Source organism: Globicephala melas, chromosome 1 (genome assembly GCF_963455315.2).
Source record: "Globicephala melas chromosome 1, mGloMel1.2, whole genome shotgun sequence".
Classification (NCBI taxonomy): domain Eukaryota; kingdom Metazoa; phylum Chordata; class Mammalia; order Artiodactyla; family Delphinidae; genus Globicephala; species Globicephala melas.
The window spans coordinates 82,657,792-82,677,304 of NC_083314.1; the positions used below are offsets into that span (position 1 = coordinate 82,657,792).

At 46.0% G+C, this 19,513-nt stretch overlaps 1 protein-coding gene across 3 annotated transcripts in view; it reads left to right on the forward strand.

Annotated features, from left to right (window-relative positions):
• NOTCH2 (notch receptor 2) overlaps positions 1–17,440 on the forward strand; it is a 178,061-nt gene extending 160,621 nt beyond the window's left edge. For all 3 annotated transcript variants that reach the window (XM_030869221.2, XM_070045204.1, XM_070045200.1), the window contains 11 exons: positions 2,144–2,256; positions 3,211–3,716; positions 5,043–5,390; positions 6,238–6,380; positions 6,583–6,793; positions 7,240–7,336; positions 8,810–8,978; positions 9,574–9,875; positions 10,669–10,816; positions 11,819–11,916; positions 12,844–17,440. In XM_030869221.2, the coding sequence (XP_030725081.2) occupies positions 2,144–2,256; positions 3,211–3,716; positions 5,043–5,390; positions 6,238–6,380; positions 6,583–6,793; positions 7,240–7,336; positions 8,810–8,978; positions 9,574–9,875; positions 10,669–10,816; positions 11,819–11,916; positions 12,844–14,232 (3,524 nt within the window). In that variant the 3' untranslated portion in view covers positions 14,233–17,440. The remainder of the gene's footprint in view (positions 1–2,143; positions 2,257–3,210; positions 3,717–5,042; positions 5,391–6,237; positions 6,381–6,582; positions 6,794–7,239; positions 7,337–8,809; positions 8,979–9,573; positions 9,876–10,668; positions 10,817–11,818; positions 11,917–12,843) is intronic.
• Positions 17,441–19,513: the final 2,073 nt, after the last annotated feature.

Below are 19,513 nucleotides of genomic sequence, written 5' to 3' on the forward strand. Positions count from 1 at the left end.
TAAAGATGACCAAGTCCTGCCTCAGCATAGGGACTTTATCATAGACACTTGCTAATTATTTCTGGAGGAGGGCAGCTTGATGACTTTGGGGAGCTAAAATAGTTGTTTATGTCTAAATATGGCAATATCATCAGATACTCAGAAATCTGTTTTGCACTTCTGGGGTCCATCCGAATCTTATGCTGTAGAAGTAAGTATTCCTTGGGAGTCAGATGAGAGTCTGCAGTAGTCTACTTACTAATAGTTTGGCAAGTTGGACTCTGCTACATTCTGAGCCTATTATATCCAGACATTTTTCCTTCCAATGTTGAAGATGTGCTACCTTTAAGAACTTGGGAATTTTATTAAAAATGGGATGGATTTTGAAATACAGAAGATGCCTAGGTACATTATCAAAAGAGAAACAATCCGTTATGAACATCATGCCTTCGAGGCAACCCTGGACAGAAAGAATATGAACAATCGGTCTGTAGTCTCATATCGGTCATGATGTGCTTGAGAAGCCAGAAGAGCAGAACTGACTCCTGTTCCTTTCATTACCTCTGAGGCTTCCTTTATTTGGAAACGATGATAAGCTCTTACAAAGAAAGAAGGAAATAGATGAAGGAAGGAATGGAGGACACCTTGAATTGGGGTCCCCTAGTCAGGAAGTGGTGTTTCTACATTTTCTACCCTTGTGAATAAAAAACCCTTTGACTCATTGATGGCGATTATGGTGGGGTGCTGATGCTGAGATGAACATCAAGGGACCATCAGTCCCTGAGCCCTGTGCAAACGGGGTGACTGCTCTTGCTTATTGTCTGCTGCTGTGATTTGAAGAAACAAACATCTGTAACTCCTGCCTCATTATTCTGGTTGGCCAAAATTACTGCTATTTTAGTTGCATTTTAATTTTTAAAGCCATCTCTTCCCTTCCAAGTGCCTGAAGGCCAGATGGGGCCTGAATCCTTGCCCCATGTCCCCGCCCCCCCATGATTTCATTTGCTTAGTTCAGTTTGTCATGGAACAGTGGGCTCAGGATACCTTCTGTTTTAGAACTGAACTGTGCCTAGAGATCATTAACTCTGGGAATATTAAGCTGTGTTTTGAAACAGTGCCAATCAGGTTACAGAAAGGCTAGAAAATGATTGAAAAGAGACGTCACTGATGAAAATTCGCTATAAACTGCAAATCACCCTTTTTCTTAGTTTTTTTCTTTTAATTTTTATCGTAGTATAGTTGATTTACAACGTTGTGTTACTTTCTGCTGTACAGCAAAGTGAATCAGTTATACATGTATACACTCTTTTTTAGATTCTTTTCCCATATAGGTCATTACAGAGTATTGAGTAGAGAGTGTCCTGTGCTATACAGTAGGGTCCTTATTAGTTATCTATTTTATATATAGTAGTGTGTATATGTTAATCACCATTTAGATGTATTGGTCTGGTGTAGCCTCTCTTATGGAATAGACGGTGTTAAAATGCAGTGAACACTTTTGCTGAATGTTTCTTTTGACTCATGAAAGCTAAAGTGCCTTCAAAAAAAGCTTAGATGTCATTTTCGTTTTTGTTTTTGGAGGGATTAGTCATTTTTTTTAAAAAAAAATCTTGTTTTGTGAGTCTTGTTTTGTGAGTTGATTCTTGTTTTGTGAGTCGATTCAGGCACGTATGTGTGCCATTTGTGCTTATTACTGTAGATAAGACAGATGAGGGAACTGCCCTGAGTCGGTGATGGGCCACGCATGTTAAGATCCAATGAGTGCCTTCCTCATCCTCTTTTGTTCCCTTAGGATTAGACCTTAATTCTCATACCTCTCCCTCCTTCTCTAATCCTTTGACTGGCCCACATCCCAGGAGTGTTCTGTTCTGTTGTTTTTTTTTTTTTTTTTTTTTTTTTGTGGTACGCGGGCCTCTCACTGTTGTGGCCTCTCCCGCTGCGGAGCACAGGCTCCGGACGCGTAGGCTCAGCGGCCATGGCTCACGGGCCCAGCCACTCCGCGGCATGTGGGATCCTCCCGGACCGGGGCACGAACCCGCATCCCCTGCATTGGCAGGCAGACTCTCAACCACTGCGCCACCAGGGAAGCCCCCGAGTGTTCTGTTCTGTAACTTGCAGTTACTACTTCTGCCTTTTAAAACACCCTTTCATTTTCTACTCTGAGGTCGTCACTGTGAAACGTTCGTCGATGTGTGTCCCCAGATGCCTTGCCTGAACGGAGGGACTTGTGCTGTGGCCAGCAACATGCCTGATGGTTTCATTTGTCGTTGTCCCCCGGTGAGTGCCCTGTTGCCTATTGAAGGAGGATGCTCTCTTCCACACAGTCTGTGACGAAGCTAAGATTAAACCTGGTGTTTCCGAGCTCTGTGGGGAGCTACCTTGGTGGGGAAATTTCTTAATTTTAGCCTCTTTAGGAGAAAGTGCTTCAGTTTTCCATTTAGAACTGTTAAAATACTTCCAGAAACAGTGAGCTCCCTGATCTGTGACTGTCAATCTTCAGAAGCACCAAGGGCAATAGAATGTTCCCTTGAAATCAGGGCTGGTGTCTCTGGCTTCTGGGTCTTGTGCTGGAGGGTAGTCTTACTGCCCAGATGGGGAGAGAGTTGGTTGGAAATGCCACCCTGCTCACATTCCTTGGCGGGGACTATTTGAGAGCAGGCTGCTTCTTCAACTAGAAGGAAGCCTAACGTTAGCCATTTGCTGTGCAAACACTTTTGCTACTGCCAGAGGCTAACACCTCTCTAACACAGATCACTATGTGTGGAGAGGTACCAAAAGGAAACCTGTCCAGTAACCTTGGCCTGGACTGAGCGAGAAGGCCAGGAACGAAATGGCATAGGAAAGTTTTTTAGACACCTAATACTCTGAAGTGAGGTTTTTCCCCTATAAAGTCACTGTATGAGTGATCTAATGACGCTTAGGAAAGGTGCTAATAGATACGGTGTCACCTGACTCTTATCTTACCATGAACTGTTGACTTCATTTCTAGAACTGAGCTCTTAGAGCGGGAAAATTCTATGTTCATCCTATGGAACCGCCAGCCCTAACCTATAGGTTGACTTGAAGAGGTCTCTTCCTAGAACTTGGTCCAGAAGGCTACACGGAGGGATCTTAGCCAAGGGTCTAGTCTTTACCTCCCTAGAGGTGTGGCAGAGAGGGGGTTGGGAGGGAAAATGGGACATGCCCTCAAGAGTCAGCCTGCCATTCTCATTTGTTCACTAATTTCCACAGGGATTCTCTGGGGCGAGATGCCAGAGCAGCTGTGGACAAGTGAAGTGTAGGAGAGGGGAGCAGTGTGTGCACACAGCCTCAGGACCCCGCTGCTTCTGCCCCAACCCCCAGGACTGCGACTCAGGCTGTGCCAGTAGCCCCTGCCAGCACGGGGGCAGCTGCTACCCTCAGCGCCAGCCTCCTTATTACTCTTGCAAGTGTTCTCCGCCGTTCTGGGGCAGCCACTGTGAATTCTACACAGCTCCCACCAGCACCCCTCCTGCCACCTGTGTGAGCCAGTATTGTGCCGACAAAGCTCGGGATGGCGTCTGCGATGAGGCCTGCAACAGCCATGCCTGCCAGTGGGATGGGGGTGACTGTTCCCTCACCATGGAGAACCCCTGGGCCAACTGCTCCTCCCCGCTTCCCTGCTGGGATTACATCAACAACCAGTGTGATGAGCTGTGCAACACGGCTGAGTGCCTGTTTGACAACTTTGAATGCCAGAGGAATAGCAAGACGTGCAAGTAAGCATCCAGGGTCCCCAGAACTGAGGGACACTGTCACTAACATACCTCGGTTTCTTGTTGTTGCTCCTAACCACTCCAGTGCTTCAGCCCAAGCTGCCTCTGCTTTTCGGACTGGTGCTCTGGGGCCCTCTCCTTCCTGGTGTCAGCCTTGTCCCAGCGCACGCTGCCCTGTGCTCTCCCTTGCTGACAGAGGGGCAGGAATGCTCACTGCACAGCCGCCCTCTCTCTGCCTGTCTCTGCTTCCTCGCCTGCTGCTCTCACAACCTCCTGGGGGAAATAACTTTTGGAAGTGTTGTTACCCACTCTCAGGCAGCCTCTCACATAACCTGCCTGCAGGATGGATGGAAAGGTCTGTACCTCTCTCTATTTGCCCCATTCCTTTCCCTAAGACAGGGTTTCCCCATCAGGTTTAGCAGGAAGCACAAGCTAGCTTAGGCAACTTAACCCTCCAGGTCTTCATTGTTGCAGTTATAGGGGGCTTTGTGGGTTACATAATGACTTTCCATTTAGTCATCCCATTTAGTTTAACTCTGATTAATTTTCACCAACCTTGTGAGGCATAGGTATTGTTAATGGCCTTTCACAGGTGAGGGAACTGAGACCTAGGAGGTTCAAGAACTTGCCAAAGCACATACAGCTACTCCTGACCTGAGCTAGAGTGGCACAAGTTGTACTAGGTGGTGGAACCATCAATGGATGGGAGTGGGGGAGGAGAGGAGAGTGGAAATAAAATGATTTTTGCATCACCGGGCTTTCGGATTCAATTTCCTTTCCCCAGTGTTTGAAAGATACTGTACAAATTAGATCTGGTATCCTGTGTGGGACACACTGCTCCCCATCTATACCTTCCAGAGCTGGGATTCAATCTTGATTAGAAAAGAATTGGGCCATATCAACATGGTCCACTGTACAGCATCTCTTGATGGTACAGGGCTACTATCCAGTTTCTGGAAGCACTCTGTAGAGTCATGTTTTACTTCTGAAAGCCTAGAGGCAATGGATAAAAAAAAAAATAAAGGAAGCATGAACCAAGTAGATTTAACAAGATTGTGAGTTGTCTGGGGACCCATGAGTGTAGTGAGTACAGTTTTGTTTCTCATTCAGAGAGCACTCACTGACACTAAGGGGTGTAGACTATATATACTCTAAGAAGACAGGGATAGGAGAGTCACAGAAGGCTTCATGGGACATTCGGGATCTAATCTGAGCCATAGAAAATGGGTAGGAAAATCCACATTAGTTCCAAGGGGAAATCAAATAGAGCTCCGGTCTGGTCTGAGACCCTTACCTTGTTCTCTTCCTCCTCTGACTCCCCCTACCTAGATATGACAAATACTGTGCAGACCACTTCAAAGACAACCATTGTGACCAGGGATGCAACAGTGAGGAGTGTGGCTGGGATGGGCTGGACTGTGCTGCTGACCGGCCAGAAAACCTGGCAGAGGGTACCCTGGTCATTGTGGTGCTGATGCCACCTGAACAGCTGCTCCAGGATGCTCGCAGCTTCTTGCGTGCACTGGGCACCCTGCTCCACACCAACCTACGCATCAAACGGGATGCCCAGGGGGACCTCATGGTCTACCCCTATTATGGTGAAAAGTCAGCTGCCATGAAGAAGCAGAGATTGGCGCGCAGGTCCCTTCCAGGCGATCAAGAACAGGAAGTGGCTGGGTAAGTTTGTAATTTCTGAACTTCTTAAAGCTTAATTTTATCAAGCTGAGCACTTTGATACACAGAAGTCGTAACTGCAGCTATAAAAATGAAAGGTCAGAAAAAGAACAGCCAGACCAAGTAACACAAGCCCATGATCCCAGTATTTACCGTTAGTGCTAAAGGTTTGCCTTGATTTGGGGATCCTGAAAAGTGGGCTGGAGCAAGTGGGGGGCAGGATGTCAGGATGGCCCCTCAAGTGCTAGAATCTCTAACCGTTTGCCAGAGTTACCTTAAATCCCTCTAGTAATGACTCCTCTTTGTATTAATCCTGGCCGCCTTTTCAAGGCCCTTCATTTATGTCTCTTTGACAGCGGTGATGTTCTGCAGATGTTCTGTCATTCACACATCACATTGTTAGTGTATCTCACAGTGTTCAATTCAATAGCTAGCTGAAGTACAGATGCACAGACAAAGGAGAGTAAGGAACAAAAACAAGGGGCAGGGGTGTATTTTTAGAGTGGCTCTATGTACCTTTGAGTACGTTGGAACGGGTAGGAGAAGCCCACCAAAGACAGCTTCACCCCATTTTCTCACTTTGTCTTATGTTGCCTAAGTCGGAATGCTTAGACTGAGCCAAACCAAGGATAGCGAGACATCTCCCGAGTGAGAATTAGTGTTTGGGATCTAGATGGACAGCATCTTAATTTCTGAGATCTTTCTGGAGGCAGCGTCCAGAGGTGGAGAGCCTGAGGCTGAGCGTGAGGAAGAAGGCTCATGTCACGCTCTCCAACTCGGATTCCTGGACTGACACCCTTCCATTTTCTCCCCATTTCCCTTCTACCTCTTTCCCCTCGGCTTCCCACAGCTCTCAGGTATTCCTGGAAATCGACAACCGCCAGTGTGTCCAAGACTCAGACCAGTGCTTCAAGAATACGGATGCAGCAGCAGCTCTTCTGGCATCTCACGCCATCCAGGGGACCCTGTCGTACCCCCTTGTGTCTGTTGTCAGTGAGTAGCACTGGAATTAAGGGGAAAGTATGGGGAGAAAGGTGTCACTTGCGGGCAGAAAGAACAAGGCATAGTTTACAATGTGCGACTCTCTATCTCTCAGGGCTGGTGAGGTCAGAGTTGTTCTCTGAAGGAGTGTAGGGGGAATACTGAGAGTTGGATGTTTCATTCATCACTTTTCTCTGTCTCTCTGCACTTTCAGGTGAATCCCTGACCCCAAAACGCACCCAGCTTATCTATCTACTTGCTGTTGCTGTTGTGATTGTCTTGTTTATTATCCTGCTGGGGGTGATCATGGCAAAACGAAAGCGTAAGCATGGCTCCCTCTGGCTGCCTGAAGGCTTCACCCTTCGCCGTGACTCCAGCAATCACAAACGTCGTGAGCCAGTGGGACAGGATGCCGTGGGGCTGAAGTAAGGGAGTCTGCCAACAAGCTACCCTTCACAGTAATAATGAGCATGGATAAGAGGAGAATCAGATCTTGTTGAATCATGATTTTATATTCTGAGCTCTGGCCATGCTGTGTTATTACGCTTGACCATGATTCGCGATGCCTACTGAGTGGCTGTAAAATACGTGTCTGGATGCTTCAATTCTGTACATATAATCACAGTGGTCCTCAGCTTCTGTGATGAGGCAGGCACACTTTTGTTGTCAGCTCTTGATTAGTGGGAAAGGAAAGGATATTTCCTCAGGCGATGGGATGTAATATTACCCATTTTTCCTGGGCCAAAGGCCCTGAAAGTCTGACTATAGCCATGAGAGTGTGTGATGGTAGAAAAAGTATTGAAAACTTCTATGTTCGTTTATGATATAACATCTGCCCTTATTTTACACCTTCATAATTCCGTCACATCAGAAATCTCTCAGTGCAAGTCTCAGAGGCTAACCTAATTGGTTCTGGAACGAGTGAACATTGGGTCGACGATGAAGGGCCCCAGCCAAAGAAAGCCAAGGTAAGCTAGCCATGGGAGAACCACCATTGTTATCCATTATCTGCTCACTTTTCGTATTTCTGTCCTTTGCTATCTAGAGTCTCATGAATGGGAGAAAAGGGTGATATTCTTTACATGTTGCCCAGGCAGAGGCTATCCTAGGTTGTCTGAAAAAGCAGGAACCTTTAGGTCACTGATGGCCTTGGGTTAGCTGTGTAAGTTTTTCAAAAAGAACTCTTTAAAAATAATAAAACAAACATGCTTCCTTCCTCGAGTGTCATGCTGATGGTACTTGAATAAGGACTACTGTGTGTAAATAGCAATTTCCTTCATGGCTAGATCTCTCCCTTATCCTCTCTGGGTACTTCTCCTTCTGGAAGGGAAGGTGGAACTAATCAGTGGAAGAGAGCCAATGACCCCTGAGTTCGGAGGCTTCAAAGCTTGAGCCCTGGAAACTGAAGCCATATAGAAGTAAGAGGTAAACATTGGCCTGAGTCTGACATGAAAAAGGAGACCATTCACCCATAGATATACATGGCTGGGATGCGCATGTATCCAAGGGTAGTCTAAATCAGCTTGAGGAGATAAATGCTTGAGGAGTACGGGCATGAAGTACACCATGATGGTTAAGAACATTGCTTTAGCTCTAGTCAGAACTGGATTCAAGTCCAAAACTCTGGCACATTACTTAACCTCTTTGTATTTAATTACCTTAATCCATAAGATAGGGAAAATAATAATACTTCTTTCCTCTGTGAGTTGTGTGGATTAAATACAGCAATACATGTAAATTGCCTTCCCTATTTTCTGTCACATACTAAATACTTCATAAAGGGCAGCTGGTTTTAAAATTATAATAATAATAATATTATTCAATAAATACTTCCTGAATGCTTGCTCTGTGCTGAGCGCTGGGTTAAATACAGGGTACAAGGAGACAGCCGTGAGCAAGGCTTGTTCCCTGTTGTGAGGAACCTTTCAGGGAGCGGTAGAAACTGCCGTGTAGTGCCATGTAAATACTTAATACATGCTCAGTTAAGAGTGAGCAGAGGGTGCTCTGGAGGACCAACAAGAGGAATTAGAGTCTGCTTTCTACTTGAAGGGTAGACAGGAGTTAGTCAGACAAAGAATTGGGAGAGACCATGGCAGGCTGAAGGAACAACATAGGCAAAAGCCCAGAAGCAGGAAAATGGTGCTTTGGGGATCTGTAGATGGCACGTTAGGTAGGTAATATAGGTGACGTAGTAAGGCTGAAGCCTAGAGTATGGGATTGGGGAGGTTAGGAGAGTGGTACAGATGATGCAGGAGAGGTAAACAGGAACCACATCGTGAGAGCAGTGGGAAGCCAACGTGGATAATAATCTGGAAGGTTCGATAGGAGGACAGAGAATACTGGGTGGGAGATTAGAAGTGATGGGAGACTCTGGACTAGCTCCTTGTCTGCAGCTCCTGGCGTGGGCCAGATTGATAGGGAGAGTTGTCTTCTCCTTTCAGGCTGAAGATGAGGCTTTACTCTCAGAAGAAGACGATCCCATCGATCGACGGCCGTGGACACAGCAGCACCTTGAAGCTGCAGATATCCGTAGGACACCATCGTTGGCTCTCACTCCTCCGCAGGCAGAGCAGGAGGTGGATGTGCTGGATGTGAACGTCCGCGGCCCAGGTCAGCACCTGCAAGCCTCCCCTTTCTCGTTGCGCATGCCTGCCCTGGCTTCCACCTTATCCCTGTGTTTGTCCCACTTGGTGACATGCTCCCTTCTGACTTCACAGATTGGAAATCAGCTTGAGGAAATGAATGTTTAAGGAACGCAGGCTTGCAGAAATTATGAATTTATATGAGAAAAGAGGGAAGGATTTCACATTGCTTCACATACAGCATGCTCGACAGCAAACAGACTGATGATTTGGGATAGATTTTAGTAGGACAAAAAAATAATATTCCAAAGCAGAGGGATAGAGAATTTGTTTAGTTCGTACCTTCGTGCACATCGTTTATTAATACTGGCTATTTTAAAAAGTTGTCCAATTTAAAATAACATAGCACTTAGGAACTTGAACAGGAAAGCTTATTTAACGTAGAGAAGCTGCTCTTTACAGAAAGGATGTTATCCAGGAAAAGTCAATTGCCAATTACCACAAGAATCAGAGAGTTTTTTCACAAAAGAATAATTTTCTTCACATTGGACGACAATAGGGTTAATGGACAATTAATGTCCTTCCCCTCCTCGAATACTTTCTGGAATTTTCCCTTCCTCTAGATGGGTGCACCCCACTGATGCTGGCTTCTCTCCGAGGAGGCAGTTCAGATATGAGTGATGAAGATGAAGATGCAGAGGACTCTTCCGCCAACATCATCACAGACTTGGTCTACCAGGGTGCCAGCCTCCAAGCCCAGACAGACCGGACTGGTGAGATGGCCCTGCATCTTGCAGCCCGCTACTCGAGGGCCGATGCCGCCAAGCGCCTCCTGGATGCAGGTGCAGATGCCAACGCCCAGGACAACATGGGCCGCTGCCCTCTCCATGCTGCCGTGGCAGCTGATGCCCAGGGTGTCTTCCAGGTAAAGTACATGTAAAGAGCCGGTTCCTTATGGATCTAGTATATTTTCCCTTTATTAAGGCACTTAACATCCCATTACATTTGTTCGATGATTCTTTGAGAGAATAAGGCAGATGATAGAGTCCTGCTTGCTGGAAAGGAAAAGGGAGGCAGGCAAACAGACTTGAACATTTACAGCCAGGAAACAATAGAGCCAACAGCAGATAACACCAGTCTTCTGATTGTTAATCACTGCTTAGCCTTGTTTTGTTTCTGACATGGCAAAATGCCTCCCATATGAAAAGATCAGATGGGAGTGATACCTGTTATGAAGCCTCTGACTAGTGTCAGCTTCTCCCTCTAGATATGTCGGACCATATGGGCTTCCAGCTGCTCCTTGGCGGGTTTCTTGACATGAGTTCATAATGTATACCTGATTCCCTATTATTCTACCCTGATGGGGAAATTGGAGGCATGCTGTATCATCTTAACCTAGACACCATAACTGAGGTTGTGGTATTTTCCCACATCCCTCTTTTCGCTTTAGAAAGTAGAAGTACATGAGTTTACATAGCCATTGTAAAGCTTGAGTACCTACTTGTATTTTCGTTCATCCGTTTACTCCTTCATTCATGCATTCAACAAATATTTATTGACTGACCATGGTAGAACCGTGGGCACAAAGATAACAAGACATTCCCTGTACTCCAGGGACTTACAGTGTAGCCTCAGCTCTGATGCTGTTATTTCTTATCTTAGCTTCATTATTTTTTGTATCCAGGTGACTCTCTTTTCTGTGCTTTCTCGTGTTCTAGATACTGATCCGCAACCGAGTAACTGATCTAGATGCCAGGATGAACGATGGCACGACACCCCTGATCCTGGCTGCCCGCCTAGCTGTGGAGGGGATGGTGGCAGAGTTGATCAACTGCCAAGCCGATGTGAATGCAGTGGACGACCACGGTAGGGATGAGAAGCAGGGGTTCAGATTCCTACCTGCAAAGCAAGCCTCTGAGGAGGAAGATTGTTGCACGATCCTTAATGAGCTGTCCCAGATCCGAATCCACTGAAGATTCATTCAGTCATTCATTCTTCCTTTTACCATATTGAGTTCAGAGATCTGAGACAGTGGGAGGTCCATAGATGAAGCCGGGAAGGGATTTTTGGTGAGGGTTCTCAGATCTCAAAGCAGGTCTATGGAAGGTTTCCCTGTGTACGTTCCCAGGCATACCACTCTTGATATGAGGATGTGAGAGCCAACTTCATTGTGGAGGTGAGGGTTGTGAGATATTCTAACTATGCGTTCTGGCCTGTAATAAATAAGTAGGTTATTGCCTTCAGTGTGTGACAGGGTAGATTCTGCCATGTGAGGGATGTGGTACCACAGACAGATGATCCTTTTACTTAGAGGTCTTCTGGAGGCAAGGCAGCCTGTACTGAAGTATTTCTAGAATAGGGGAAAATTAATAGAATACTTGGGTTTTTCCTATGGGCCCCCAGAGAGAACTGGCTTCCTACTGCCGTCTGAGAAGTTCAAGGTTTCCTTGTATAAATCCTGATGCTTCCCGATAGTGGGAGTAGGCCATGTCCTTCTGCTCTGTCTGCTTATAAAAATGTTTTGTTTGTTTTGTTTTGTTTTTAATTTATTTTGTTTTTAATTTTGGCTGCGTTGGGTCTTTGTTGCTGCACGCGGGCTTTCTCTAGTTGCAGCGAGCGGGTGCGCGGGCTTCTCATTGCGGTGGCTTCTCTTGTTGAAGAGCACGGGCTCTAGACGTGCGGGCTTCAGTAGTTGTGGCTCGCGAGCTCTAGAGCGCAGGCTCAGTAGTTGTGGCCCACGGACTTAGTTGCTCTGCGGCGTGTGGGATCTTCCCGGACCAGGGCTCGAACCCGTGTCTCCTGCGTTGGCAGGCAGATTCTTAACCACTGCACCACGAGGGAAGCCCTAAAAATGTTTTCTTCCTGCAGGAAAATCTGCTCTTCACTGGGCAGCTGCTGTGAATAATGTGGAGGCAACCCTTTTGCTGTTGAAAAATGGGGCCAACCGAGACATGCAGGACAACAAGGTACGGTCTGGGCTCTGAGCTGGAGGGCAGGCACAGCAGTGCCTCAGATTATAAGGCCTTCACTTTTCTCCTGTAGCTCCTCTTGTGATAAGGATAGACAAAGATGGAAGCAGATTGGAACTTGGTCCAGAGAGCTGGAGTGCTTGTATTGGGCTTAACCAGGGAAGTGTCAGGATTGACCCTCTGCCTACTCAGTACTCAGTCTGCATCAGGCTCTCCTGTCAATAACTTTGGTGTAGCCCTTTCTGCCTTTCTCTTCTTTGACATTTCCCTTTCTCCTGGTTTTCATTCTGTTCACACTCACTTCCTTTTCACTTGTTTGTTCTTATTTGTTTTCTTGATACTTTTTCCCCCCTGTTCTTGGGCACCATGATGCTTTCCTGTTTGCTTTTCTTCCTCTTTTATGTCATGTTTCCCCTCTCTTGCTCATCTTATCTTCTCTCATTCATTTCCTCTTTTCCCTTCTGTTAGTTCTTTCTCTCAGATGTTTTGTCTCTTCTTTCTTTTACTTTCCCTTATTTTTCCCAGCTCTATAAATGCTTTAGGTTCTTCCCCTCATACCTTTCTTATTTCTACCTGTTATTCCTTTTAGAACCCTATTTTGATAAGCTCAGTGCTCTTTTAAGTGAATTTCTGGCTTGGGGACATGCTTTATCTCACATGTTCCCCACTAAGGAGATGTAGCACTCAATGGGGCAAAATTGCTTCTTGTGGAGGGATAAAATAATCTTAACTTTCTTTATGTATAAAGTCCAGATATCCCTTCAGTATGTAGGTAGTTATACACTTTATCTGTGATATTAAAATTTCATGCGGGAAGGAAGTTAGGAAAAAATGTCTAAAGGGATGATGACAAACAGATTGAGAGACACTGCTGTATTCTCAAGAGTGTTATTAAAATGTGCTCTGTGTGGGCCTTTTCTGTAGGAAGAGACCCCTCTGTTTCTCGCTGCCCGGGAGGGGAGCTATGAAGCAGCCAAGATCCTGTTAGACCATTTTGCCAATCGGGACATCACAGACCACATGGATCGTCTTCCCCGGGACGTGGCTCGGGACCGCATGCACCATGACATTGTGCGCCTGCTGGATGAGTACAACGTGACCCCGAGCCCTCCAGGCACCGTGCTGACTTCTGCTCTCTCACCTGTCATCTGTGGACCCAACAGATCTTTTCTCAGTCTGAAGCACACCCCGATGGGCAAGAAGTCCAGACGGCCCAATGCCAAGAGTGTTGTGCCCTGTAGCCTCCCTAACCTTGCCAAGGAGGCCAAGGATGCCAAGGGGAGTAGGAGGAAGAAGTCTCTGAGTGACAAGGGCCAGTTGTCTGAGAGCTCAGTGACTCTGTCCCCCGTTGATTCCCTAGAATCTCCTCACACATATGTTTCTGATACCACATCCTCTCCGATGATTACATCCCCCGGAATCTTACAGGCCTCACCCAACCCTGTGTTGGCTACTGCTGCCCCCCCTGCCCCAGTCCATGCACAGCATGCACTGTCTTTCTCTAACCTTCATGAGATGCAGCCCTTGGCTCACGGGGCCAACCCTGTGCTTCCCTCAGTGAGCCAGCTGCTGTCACACCACCACATTGTCCCCCCAGGCAGTGGCAGTGCGGGGAGCTTGGGTAGGCTACATCCAGTCACTGTCCCAGCGGACTGGATGAACCGTGTGGAGGTGAATGAGAGCCAGTACAACGAGATGTTTGGTATGGTCCTGGCTCCAGCTGAGGGCACTCACCCTGGCATAACTCCCCAGAGCAGGCCGCCTGAAGGGAAGCATTTACCTGCCCCTCGAGAGCCCTTGCCCCCCATCGTGACTTTCCAGCTAATCCCCAAAGGCAGCATTGCCCAACCAGCCGGGGCTGCCCAGCCTCCATCCAGCTGCCCTCCAGCTGTTGCAGGCACCCTGCCCACCATGTATCAGATTCCAGAAATGGCTCGTTTGCCCAGTATGGCTTTTCCCACTGCCATGATGCCCCAGCAGGAAGGGCAGGTTGCTCAGACCATTCTCCCAGCCTACCATCCCTTTCCAGCCTCTGTGGGCAAGTATCCCACACCCCCTTCACAGCATAGCTATGCTTCCTCCAATGCTGCTGAGAGAACGCCCAGTCACAGTGGTCACCTCCAGGGTGAGCATCCCTACCTGACACCATCCCCAGAGTCTCCTGACCAGTGGTCAAGTTCATCCCCCCACTCTGCTTCTGACTGGTCAGATGTGACCACCAGCCCCACTCCTGGGGGTGCTGGAGGAGGTCAGCGGGGACCTGGGGCACACATGTCTGAGCCACCACGCAGCAACATGCAGGTCTATGCATGAAACACTCTGCCTCCAGCGTAGGGACAGAACTCCTATCGTAAATGCTGCTGAGGAGCAAATGAAGGTCGTCCGGGAGAGAAATGAAGAAATCTCTGGAACCAGCTTCCGGAGGCAGGGGAGAGGAGATGCTCTTATGTTGTAGATGATGCAAAGGAAGCAATTTTATTAGCTTCACTGTGTATCTGCAGGGTTTTGGGAGCCGGGAAAGGACAAGGCTCCTTGTAATCTCTTGCCCATCAAGCCCAGGTTCATGGAATTGCAAGATGAATACAAGACTTGGGACCGTGTTTCCTCTCTTCAGCGTGGGCAGCAAAATTGATGCCTGTTGTAGACATTCTTGCAGCTTGGACTGTATTTTCAGCCTTGGGGGCTATTGTTATAGCCATGAGAAGATTCTATAGTAGAGTCCTATTGGGAATTGTGCCCTGGAATTCTGCCGGAGTTGACCTATCTTCTATTCTCATCCTTGGAAAGTCTTTCGACTTCACTTGGTGCTGTAATTGTTGCACCTCTCTGTGGCTGGAACCCCACCTGCATGTTATAGGGCAGGACCTTTGTGCTTTTAATCATTCCTGCTCTGGAAAGCACCTGCAGCCTTCTTTTCCCAGTGTCCCTAGGAGTCTCACGGGGTTTACTTTTATGGTTCTCAGCAGAAAACTTTCAAGTATGTTTCTTTAGAAAATGGACATAGTGCATTCTCCTACATAATATCATTCCTAAAATAAGAAGGGGAGCAAAATATTTTTCTTTGAACCCATTTAGGGGACCAGGACCCCATTCAAGAGGCTGCCCCTGAATTCTCTTGCCTGCATACAGGATTCCTACAAACCTTACCAGGAAGAAGAGTAAGAATCTGTTGTTTTTTCCATTTGTGGGCCTAGTAATTGTGAAGGTTTATCCTTGGCAGTGTAGGTAATATGAGCCCTTCAAAAACCCAAACAGACAAAGGTTTGGAATGTTGGAATGACCAAGAGATAAGGTAACTCATGCAAGGAGTGGTTACCCACTGACCCGTCCCTGCCAAGCATTCCATTGACTGCCAGTGTGAAACACATTTGTTCCCTGATATTAGAACGCTCGGCCTGCTTCACTCACACATCCAGCAGATGAAGATCATCTTAGCTGTTGAGCCTTCCCCTCCACATATCTCCAAGAAGAAAATGTCTCAAACAATGTTCCCTCGCTGTTTAGAAGTGAAATTTCCTCCGCACAAGGGCCCCCCGTGACAGTCGTCTTCCGCTAGTCAGATGGCTGTAGTCTCTACTTCCTGACATTCCTTCTGATCCCAGGCCCCTTCACCCAGCTTCCCTCCATACTGTGGGGTCTGATTACTGGTGCACCCAGTAGGTTCTCACTGAACACGTGGGTTTTCTGAGTGTGGGAAATAGAATGTTGGCTTACAAGAAGGTTGGAAGGGGAGGAACTATGAGGTAGCCTTTGCTATTTTTTGCTACCATTTCTTTTCCTTTCAAGCAATCATGAGATTCTCTGTTAGGGAACTAATGTGGACACTTATCAGGGACCTTTTCCTTTCATAGAGTCACCTTCTAGATGGTAATGGACAGTTACAGACTCACTGTCTTGTCATCCTCCTGTTCAGATTGTGATTGTATCTCACCTGAGTCTGCTTCCTGTATTTGTGGTGTTGGCAACTTTTTTGACCCTCTGTCAAGGACGAAGCATTCTAGCCAACGCTAGAAAGAGGAGAAAAATACTTTTCTTCCTCTTCTGCCTGAGTCAGCTAACAACTGGTCCTGTCTCCACACTGTTACTTCCGCCCGGTGCTATGATGTCATGACACATGGAAAATTAGTTCTTCTGGGGACGTTTTGTAGATATTAATAGGTGGTCTGCCTACTCCGTGTTGGTTTCGATAGTTTTCATTCCTGCCTTGCCTGGGAGTATTCATCAGTTCTTCCCATTTACCTGATTTATCTGTCTGTGACTTCGTATGGAAACCCTGTGTGTCTGTTCGCATGGAATTGTACAAAGGATTTTGCCAGTCCTGCCCCAGTTCATTGAATTAAAAAAAATTTTTGTTTTTCCCTGATATAAGCAGATTGTTTGTTCATTTGTATTTTATTCTCTCACACGGCAACTCTACCAGCCCCTTTCATAGTATGTAGTATTTTATCATTCTAAATGGTGACTCTTTATCCTTGGACGCATTTGTTGATTCACAGGTGGGGAGAACCTATCTACATGGATCACTGTGGACCCCACACATCTGCACTTCTCCGTCATCCCGTTCCAGCCCCTCTTCCTCAGAGTGTCAGCCTCTGATCCAGTAGCTTGATCCCTTGTAGCCTTCTCCATCTGCAAGCACACTGTAGGCCTAACTTGCTTGTTCCTCTTTGGGTTTTGGGGAAATGAATGTGAAAGCTGCCATTACAGACAACAGGCTTCAGTGATGAGGAGGAAGACACTGCCTTTCCAGAATTTATCAATTGCTTAGATTGTGAGAACACTTGAGTTGTATAGTACCTAGTAAAAGAGAAGGTAAGATGGAGAATCACTTTCTCACATGGGTGCTGAATTGGAGACTAAGTTTGTATGGGATACAACTTTTATGCCAGGTATAGGTCACCCTCTGTGCCCCGCACATTCTTGTTTTATCTTTATGAATTCTTCCTTTGATTCCTCTTCTGTCTGCCTTTGGGGATATGTTTTTTATTTGTTTGTTTCTTTTGTATTAAGTGTCATTTTCTGACTTACATATTGGTAAGGGAGGGAGAGGTTTGAGGGAAAGAAAGACTGAGAGCTAAAGATTTTATGTAAGCAGTCAGCTGTGATGCACAAGTCCATTATATCATCTTATTAAATTTGCTAGTTCATAATTCTTGCATAAAAAAGAACCAAAGGTGTAATGTTCTGTTGGCAGGTGGTTTTGGGATTTTGGCCTTAACTAATATACTGAATGTATAATGACTGTTTGAGAGGACAAGTTTATATGCCCTGAGGCTCCCATTCATAACTGCTTGGTACTGTGGCTTCTTCCTTGTGTACATTTCTCATAAAAGTGATACGATATCTGTTTGTATGAGAAACCCATAACCAGTAAAATGACTGCATATTCCTGACTATACATAGTAAGGAAAATGCGCAATTTGTTTTTAATTTTCAAAGTTTCGTTCTAAAAGTAGTTAAGACGAAATTTATATGGAAGCATTTTTATCACAAAATAAAAAATGTTACATGTCAAGCTCAATGGGCACTGCAGTTTTTATTTTCCATTCTTGCATCGCTGATCTTGCAGTGATTTACCTTATGATGTCATAATTGCTGAGAGAGAAAACATGTTCTTTTCATTCTGAATCCCACGGAGCCTAGCACTAGTCTTTTTTCCTTTCACCAGGCAGAGAATAAATAAATGCTTTTGAGGAGAAAGCTTCTGCCAGATAGGAAGTATCACAAGATTGAGTTACTTCACTGTGCACTAACTGGTGACAAATGGACAATGTCTCAGGACAAAGTGCCTTCCAGTGGAAATGTAGAATATTTGCTAAAGCCAGAATTGGGATTTGGGATATAACTAATAAAACCAATGGTGCTATTAACTAAACCATTAGTTTCCAATATTATTCCTCTTTAAATTTTGTATAGAGTTAAAATATACAGCTATATCATATTATTTTGCATAATAAATGTTACCAAGTTCATTCATACATTTACTTGTCATCAGTAAGATGTTTGAACACAAATACTTGACATTGATGGTATATATGGCATTTTAAACACAATTGATATCATATACTGGTTATCCTGAGTGTTATCATTTTATATAAAACACACTTGAGTCCTCATGTTGGGTTTTGACATGGTGTAAAGAGAAAATGAATTTGAGAGCTAAGGAATGTCTCGCCCAAGTCTGGTTCTCTACAGGCTGGCTTCTCAGAGCCTCTCAGATTCTGTGGCAACAAAAATTTGCTCCATGGAAACCTACTTCAGTGGATCTGGGCTGTCCATCACATCCTATTCCTGCAACTGCAAGTGTAGAAACCTAGTGCTTGATCGTGCAGGAACTATGCAGGGCTTTCCTAGGCATGAAATGCAAGAAGGGAGAGCAGGGCTGGAGGCCGAGGGCTGCCATATCACACAGCTGGAACAATAGACTTGGACCCCAGGCCATGGTCACACCAGGGGAGGGACTGGGCTTCCCTGTCATTCAACTAAAAGGCCTCACAGCTCAAGGAGAGGGGGTGAATTCTTTTCTCAGAACATGATAATAGACCAACCATCTTTAATGTCTGCACACTGTGATGGTGTGATGGGCAACAGGCAAACTACAAGCCTGTTACTGCCTCTGCTTCCAAGTTCTCACAATAAACACTGCCTCAGGCTTGCTGCACGATATTGAGGTCATTCACCTCGTTTGGTGACAGTATTGTTTTTCTCTTTACACTGTGCCACGCGGCTTGTGGGATCTTAGTTCCCCGACAAGGGATCAAACCTGGGCCTGCGGCAGTGAACGCGCAGAGTCCTAACACTGGACTGCCAGGGAATTCCCTGGTGATAGTATTTCTAAAATGAAATATGAATCAGGTGCTTGCAAAAGCCCCGAAGAGAGAGATGGTGTGTGTGAAGTGTGTGTGTGTGTGTATGTGTGTTTGTAGGTGTGTGAATGTGTGTGAAACAGTGAATACAACTTTTCCTTCTTTTGAAACGGACCTTAAGAAAACACATTTAAAACATCTGCACTGGTCAAGTCCTGACTGCAAAGTGTGGGCAAATTCAAATGAGGATAATTCAAGAAGGGCTTATTTATCAAAACTAATTATGAAATGCGTGTGGGGTGTAGGGGAAACCTAAGGGGTAGTGCAGAAAGTCCTCATTAGCATCAGCATCTATTACCACTTCCCGGTCCAAAGGCGTGAAGGCTGGGAGGGGTTACTGGAAACTGAAAGGAGGAAGTCCTTTGGAACAAGTTAACTCAAGGAGAGCTGTGACTTCTGCCAGGGGCATGGTGAGCCCCAGGCCCTCTCACTGCAAGGAAGCCAAGAAATGAACACCCTGATCTCATTTTCCACCACACTTCCACCCTGGACTTTGTATTTGCTGAATCCAAGTTGAAGTCTGAAAATAAAGGAGTCTGTTGGAATTGAACCATTGATACAGGTCAGCTTCCTGGAGGAGAAATCTTGGTGGAGAAAGGAAGAGAGTGGATCTGGAAGGTGCAAACACAACATTATCCAAAACATTTTCCCTCCAATGATAATATTTCTAAAAAACTTCTGTTGACAGCCTGCCATTGATATGTGAAGGCAGGGAAATTATGTACTGA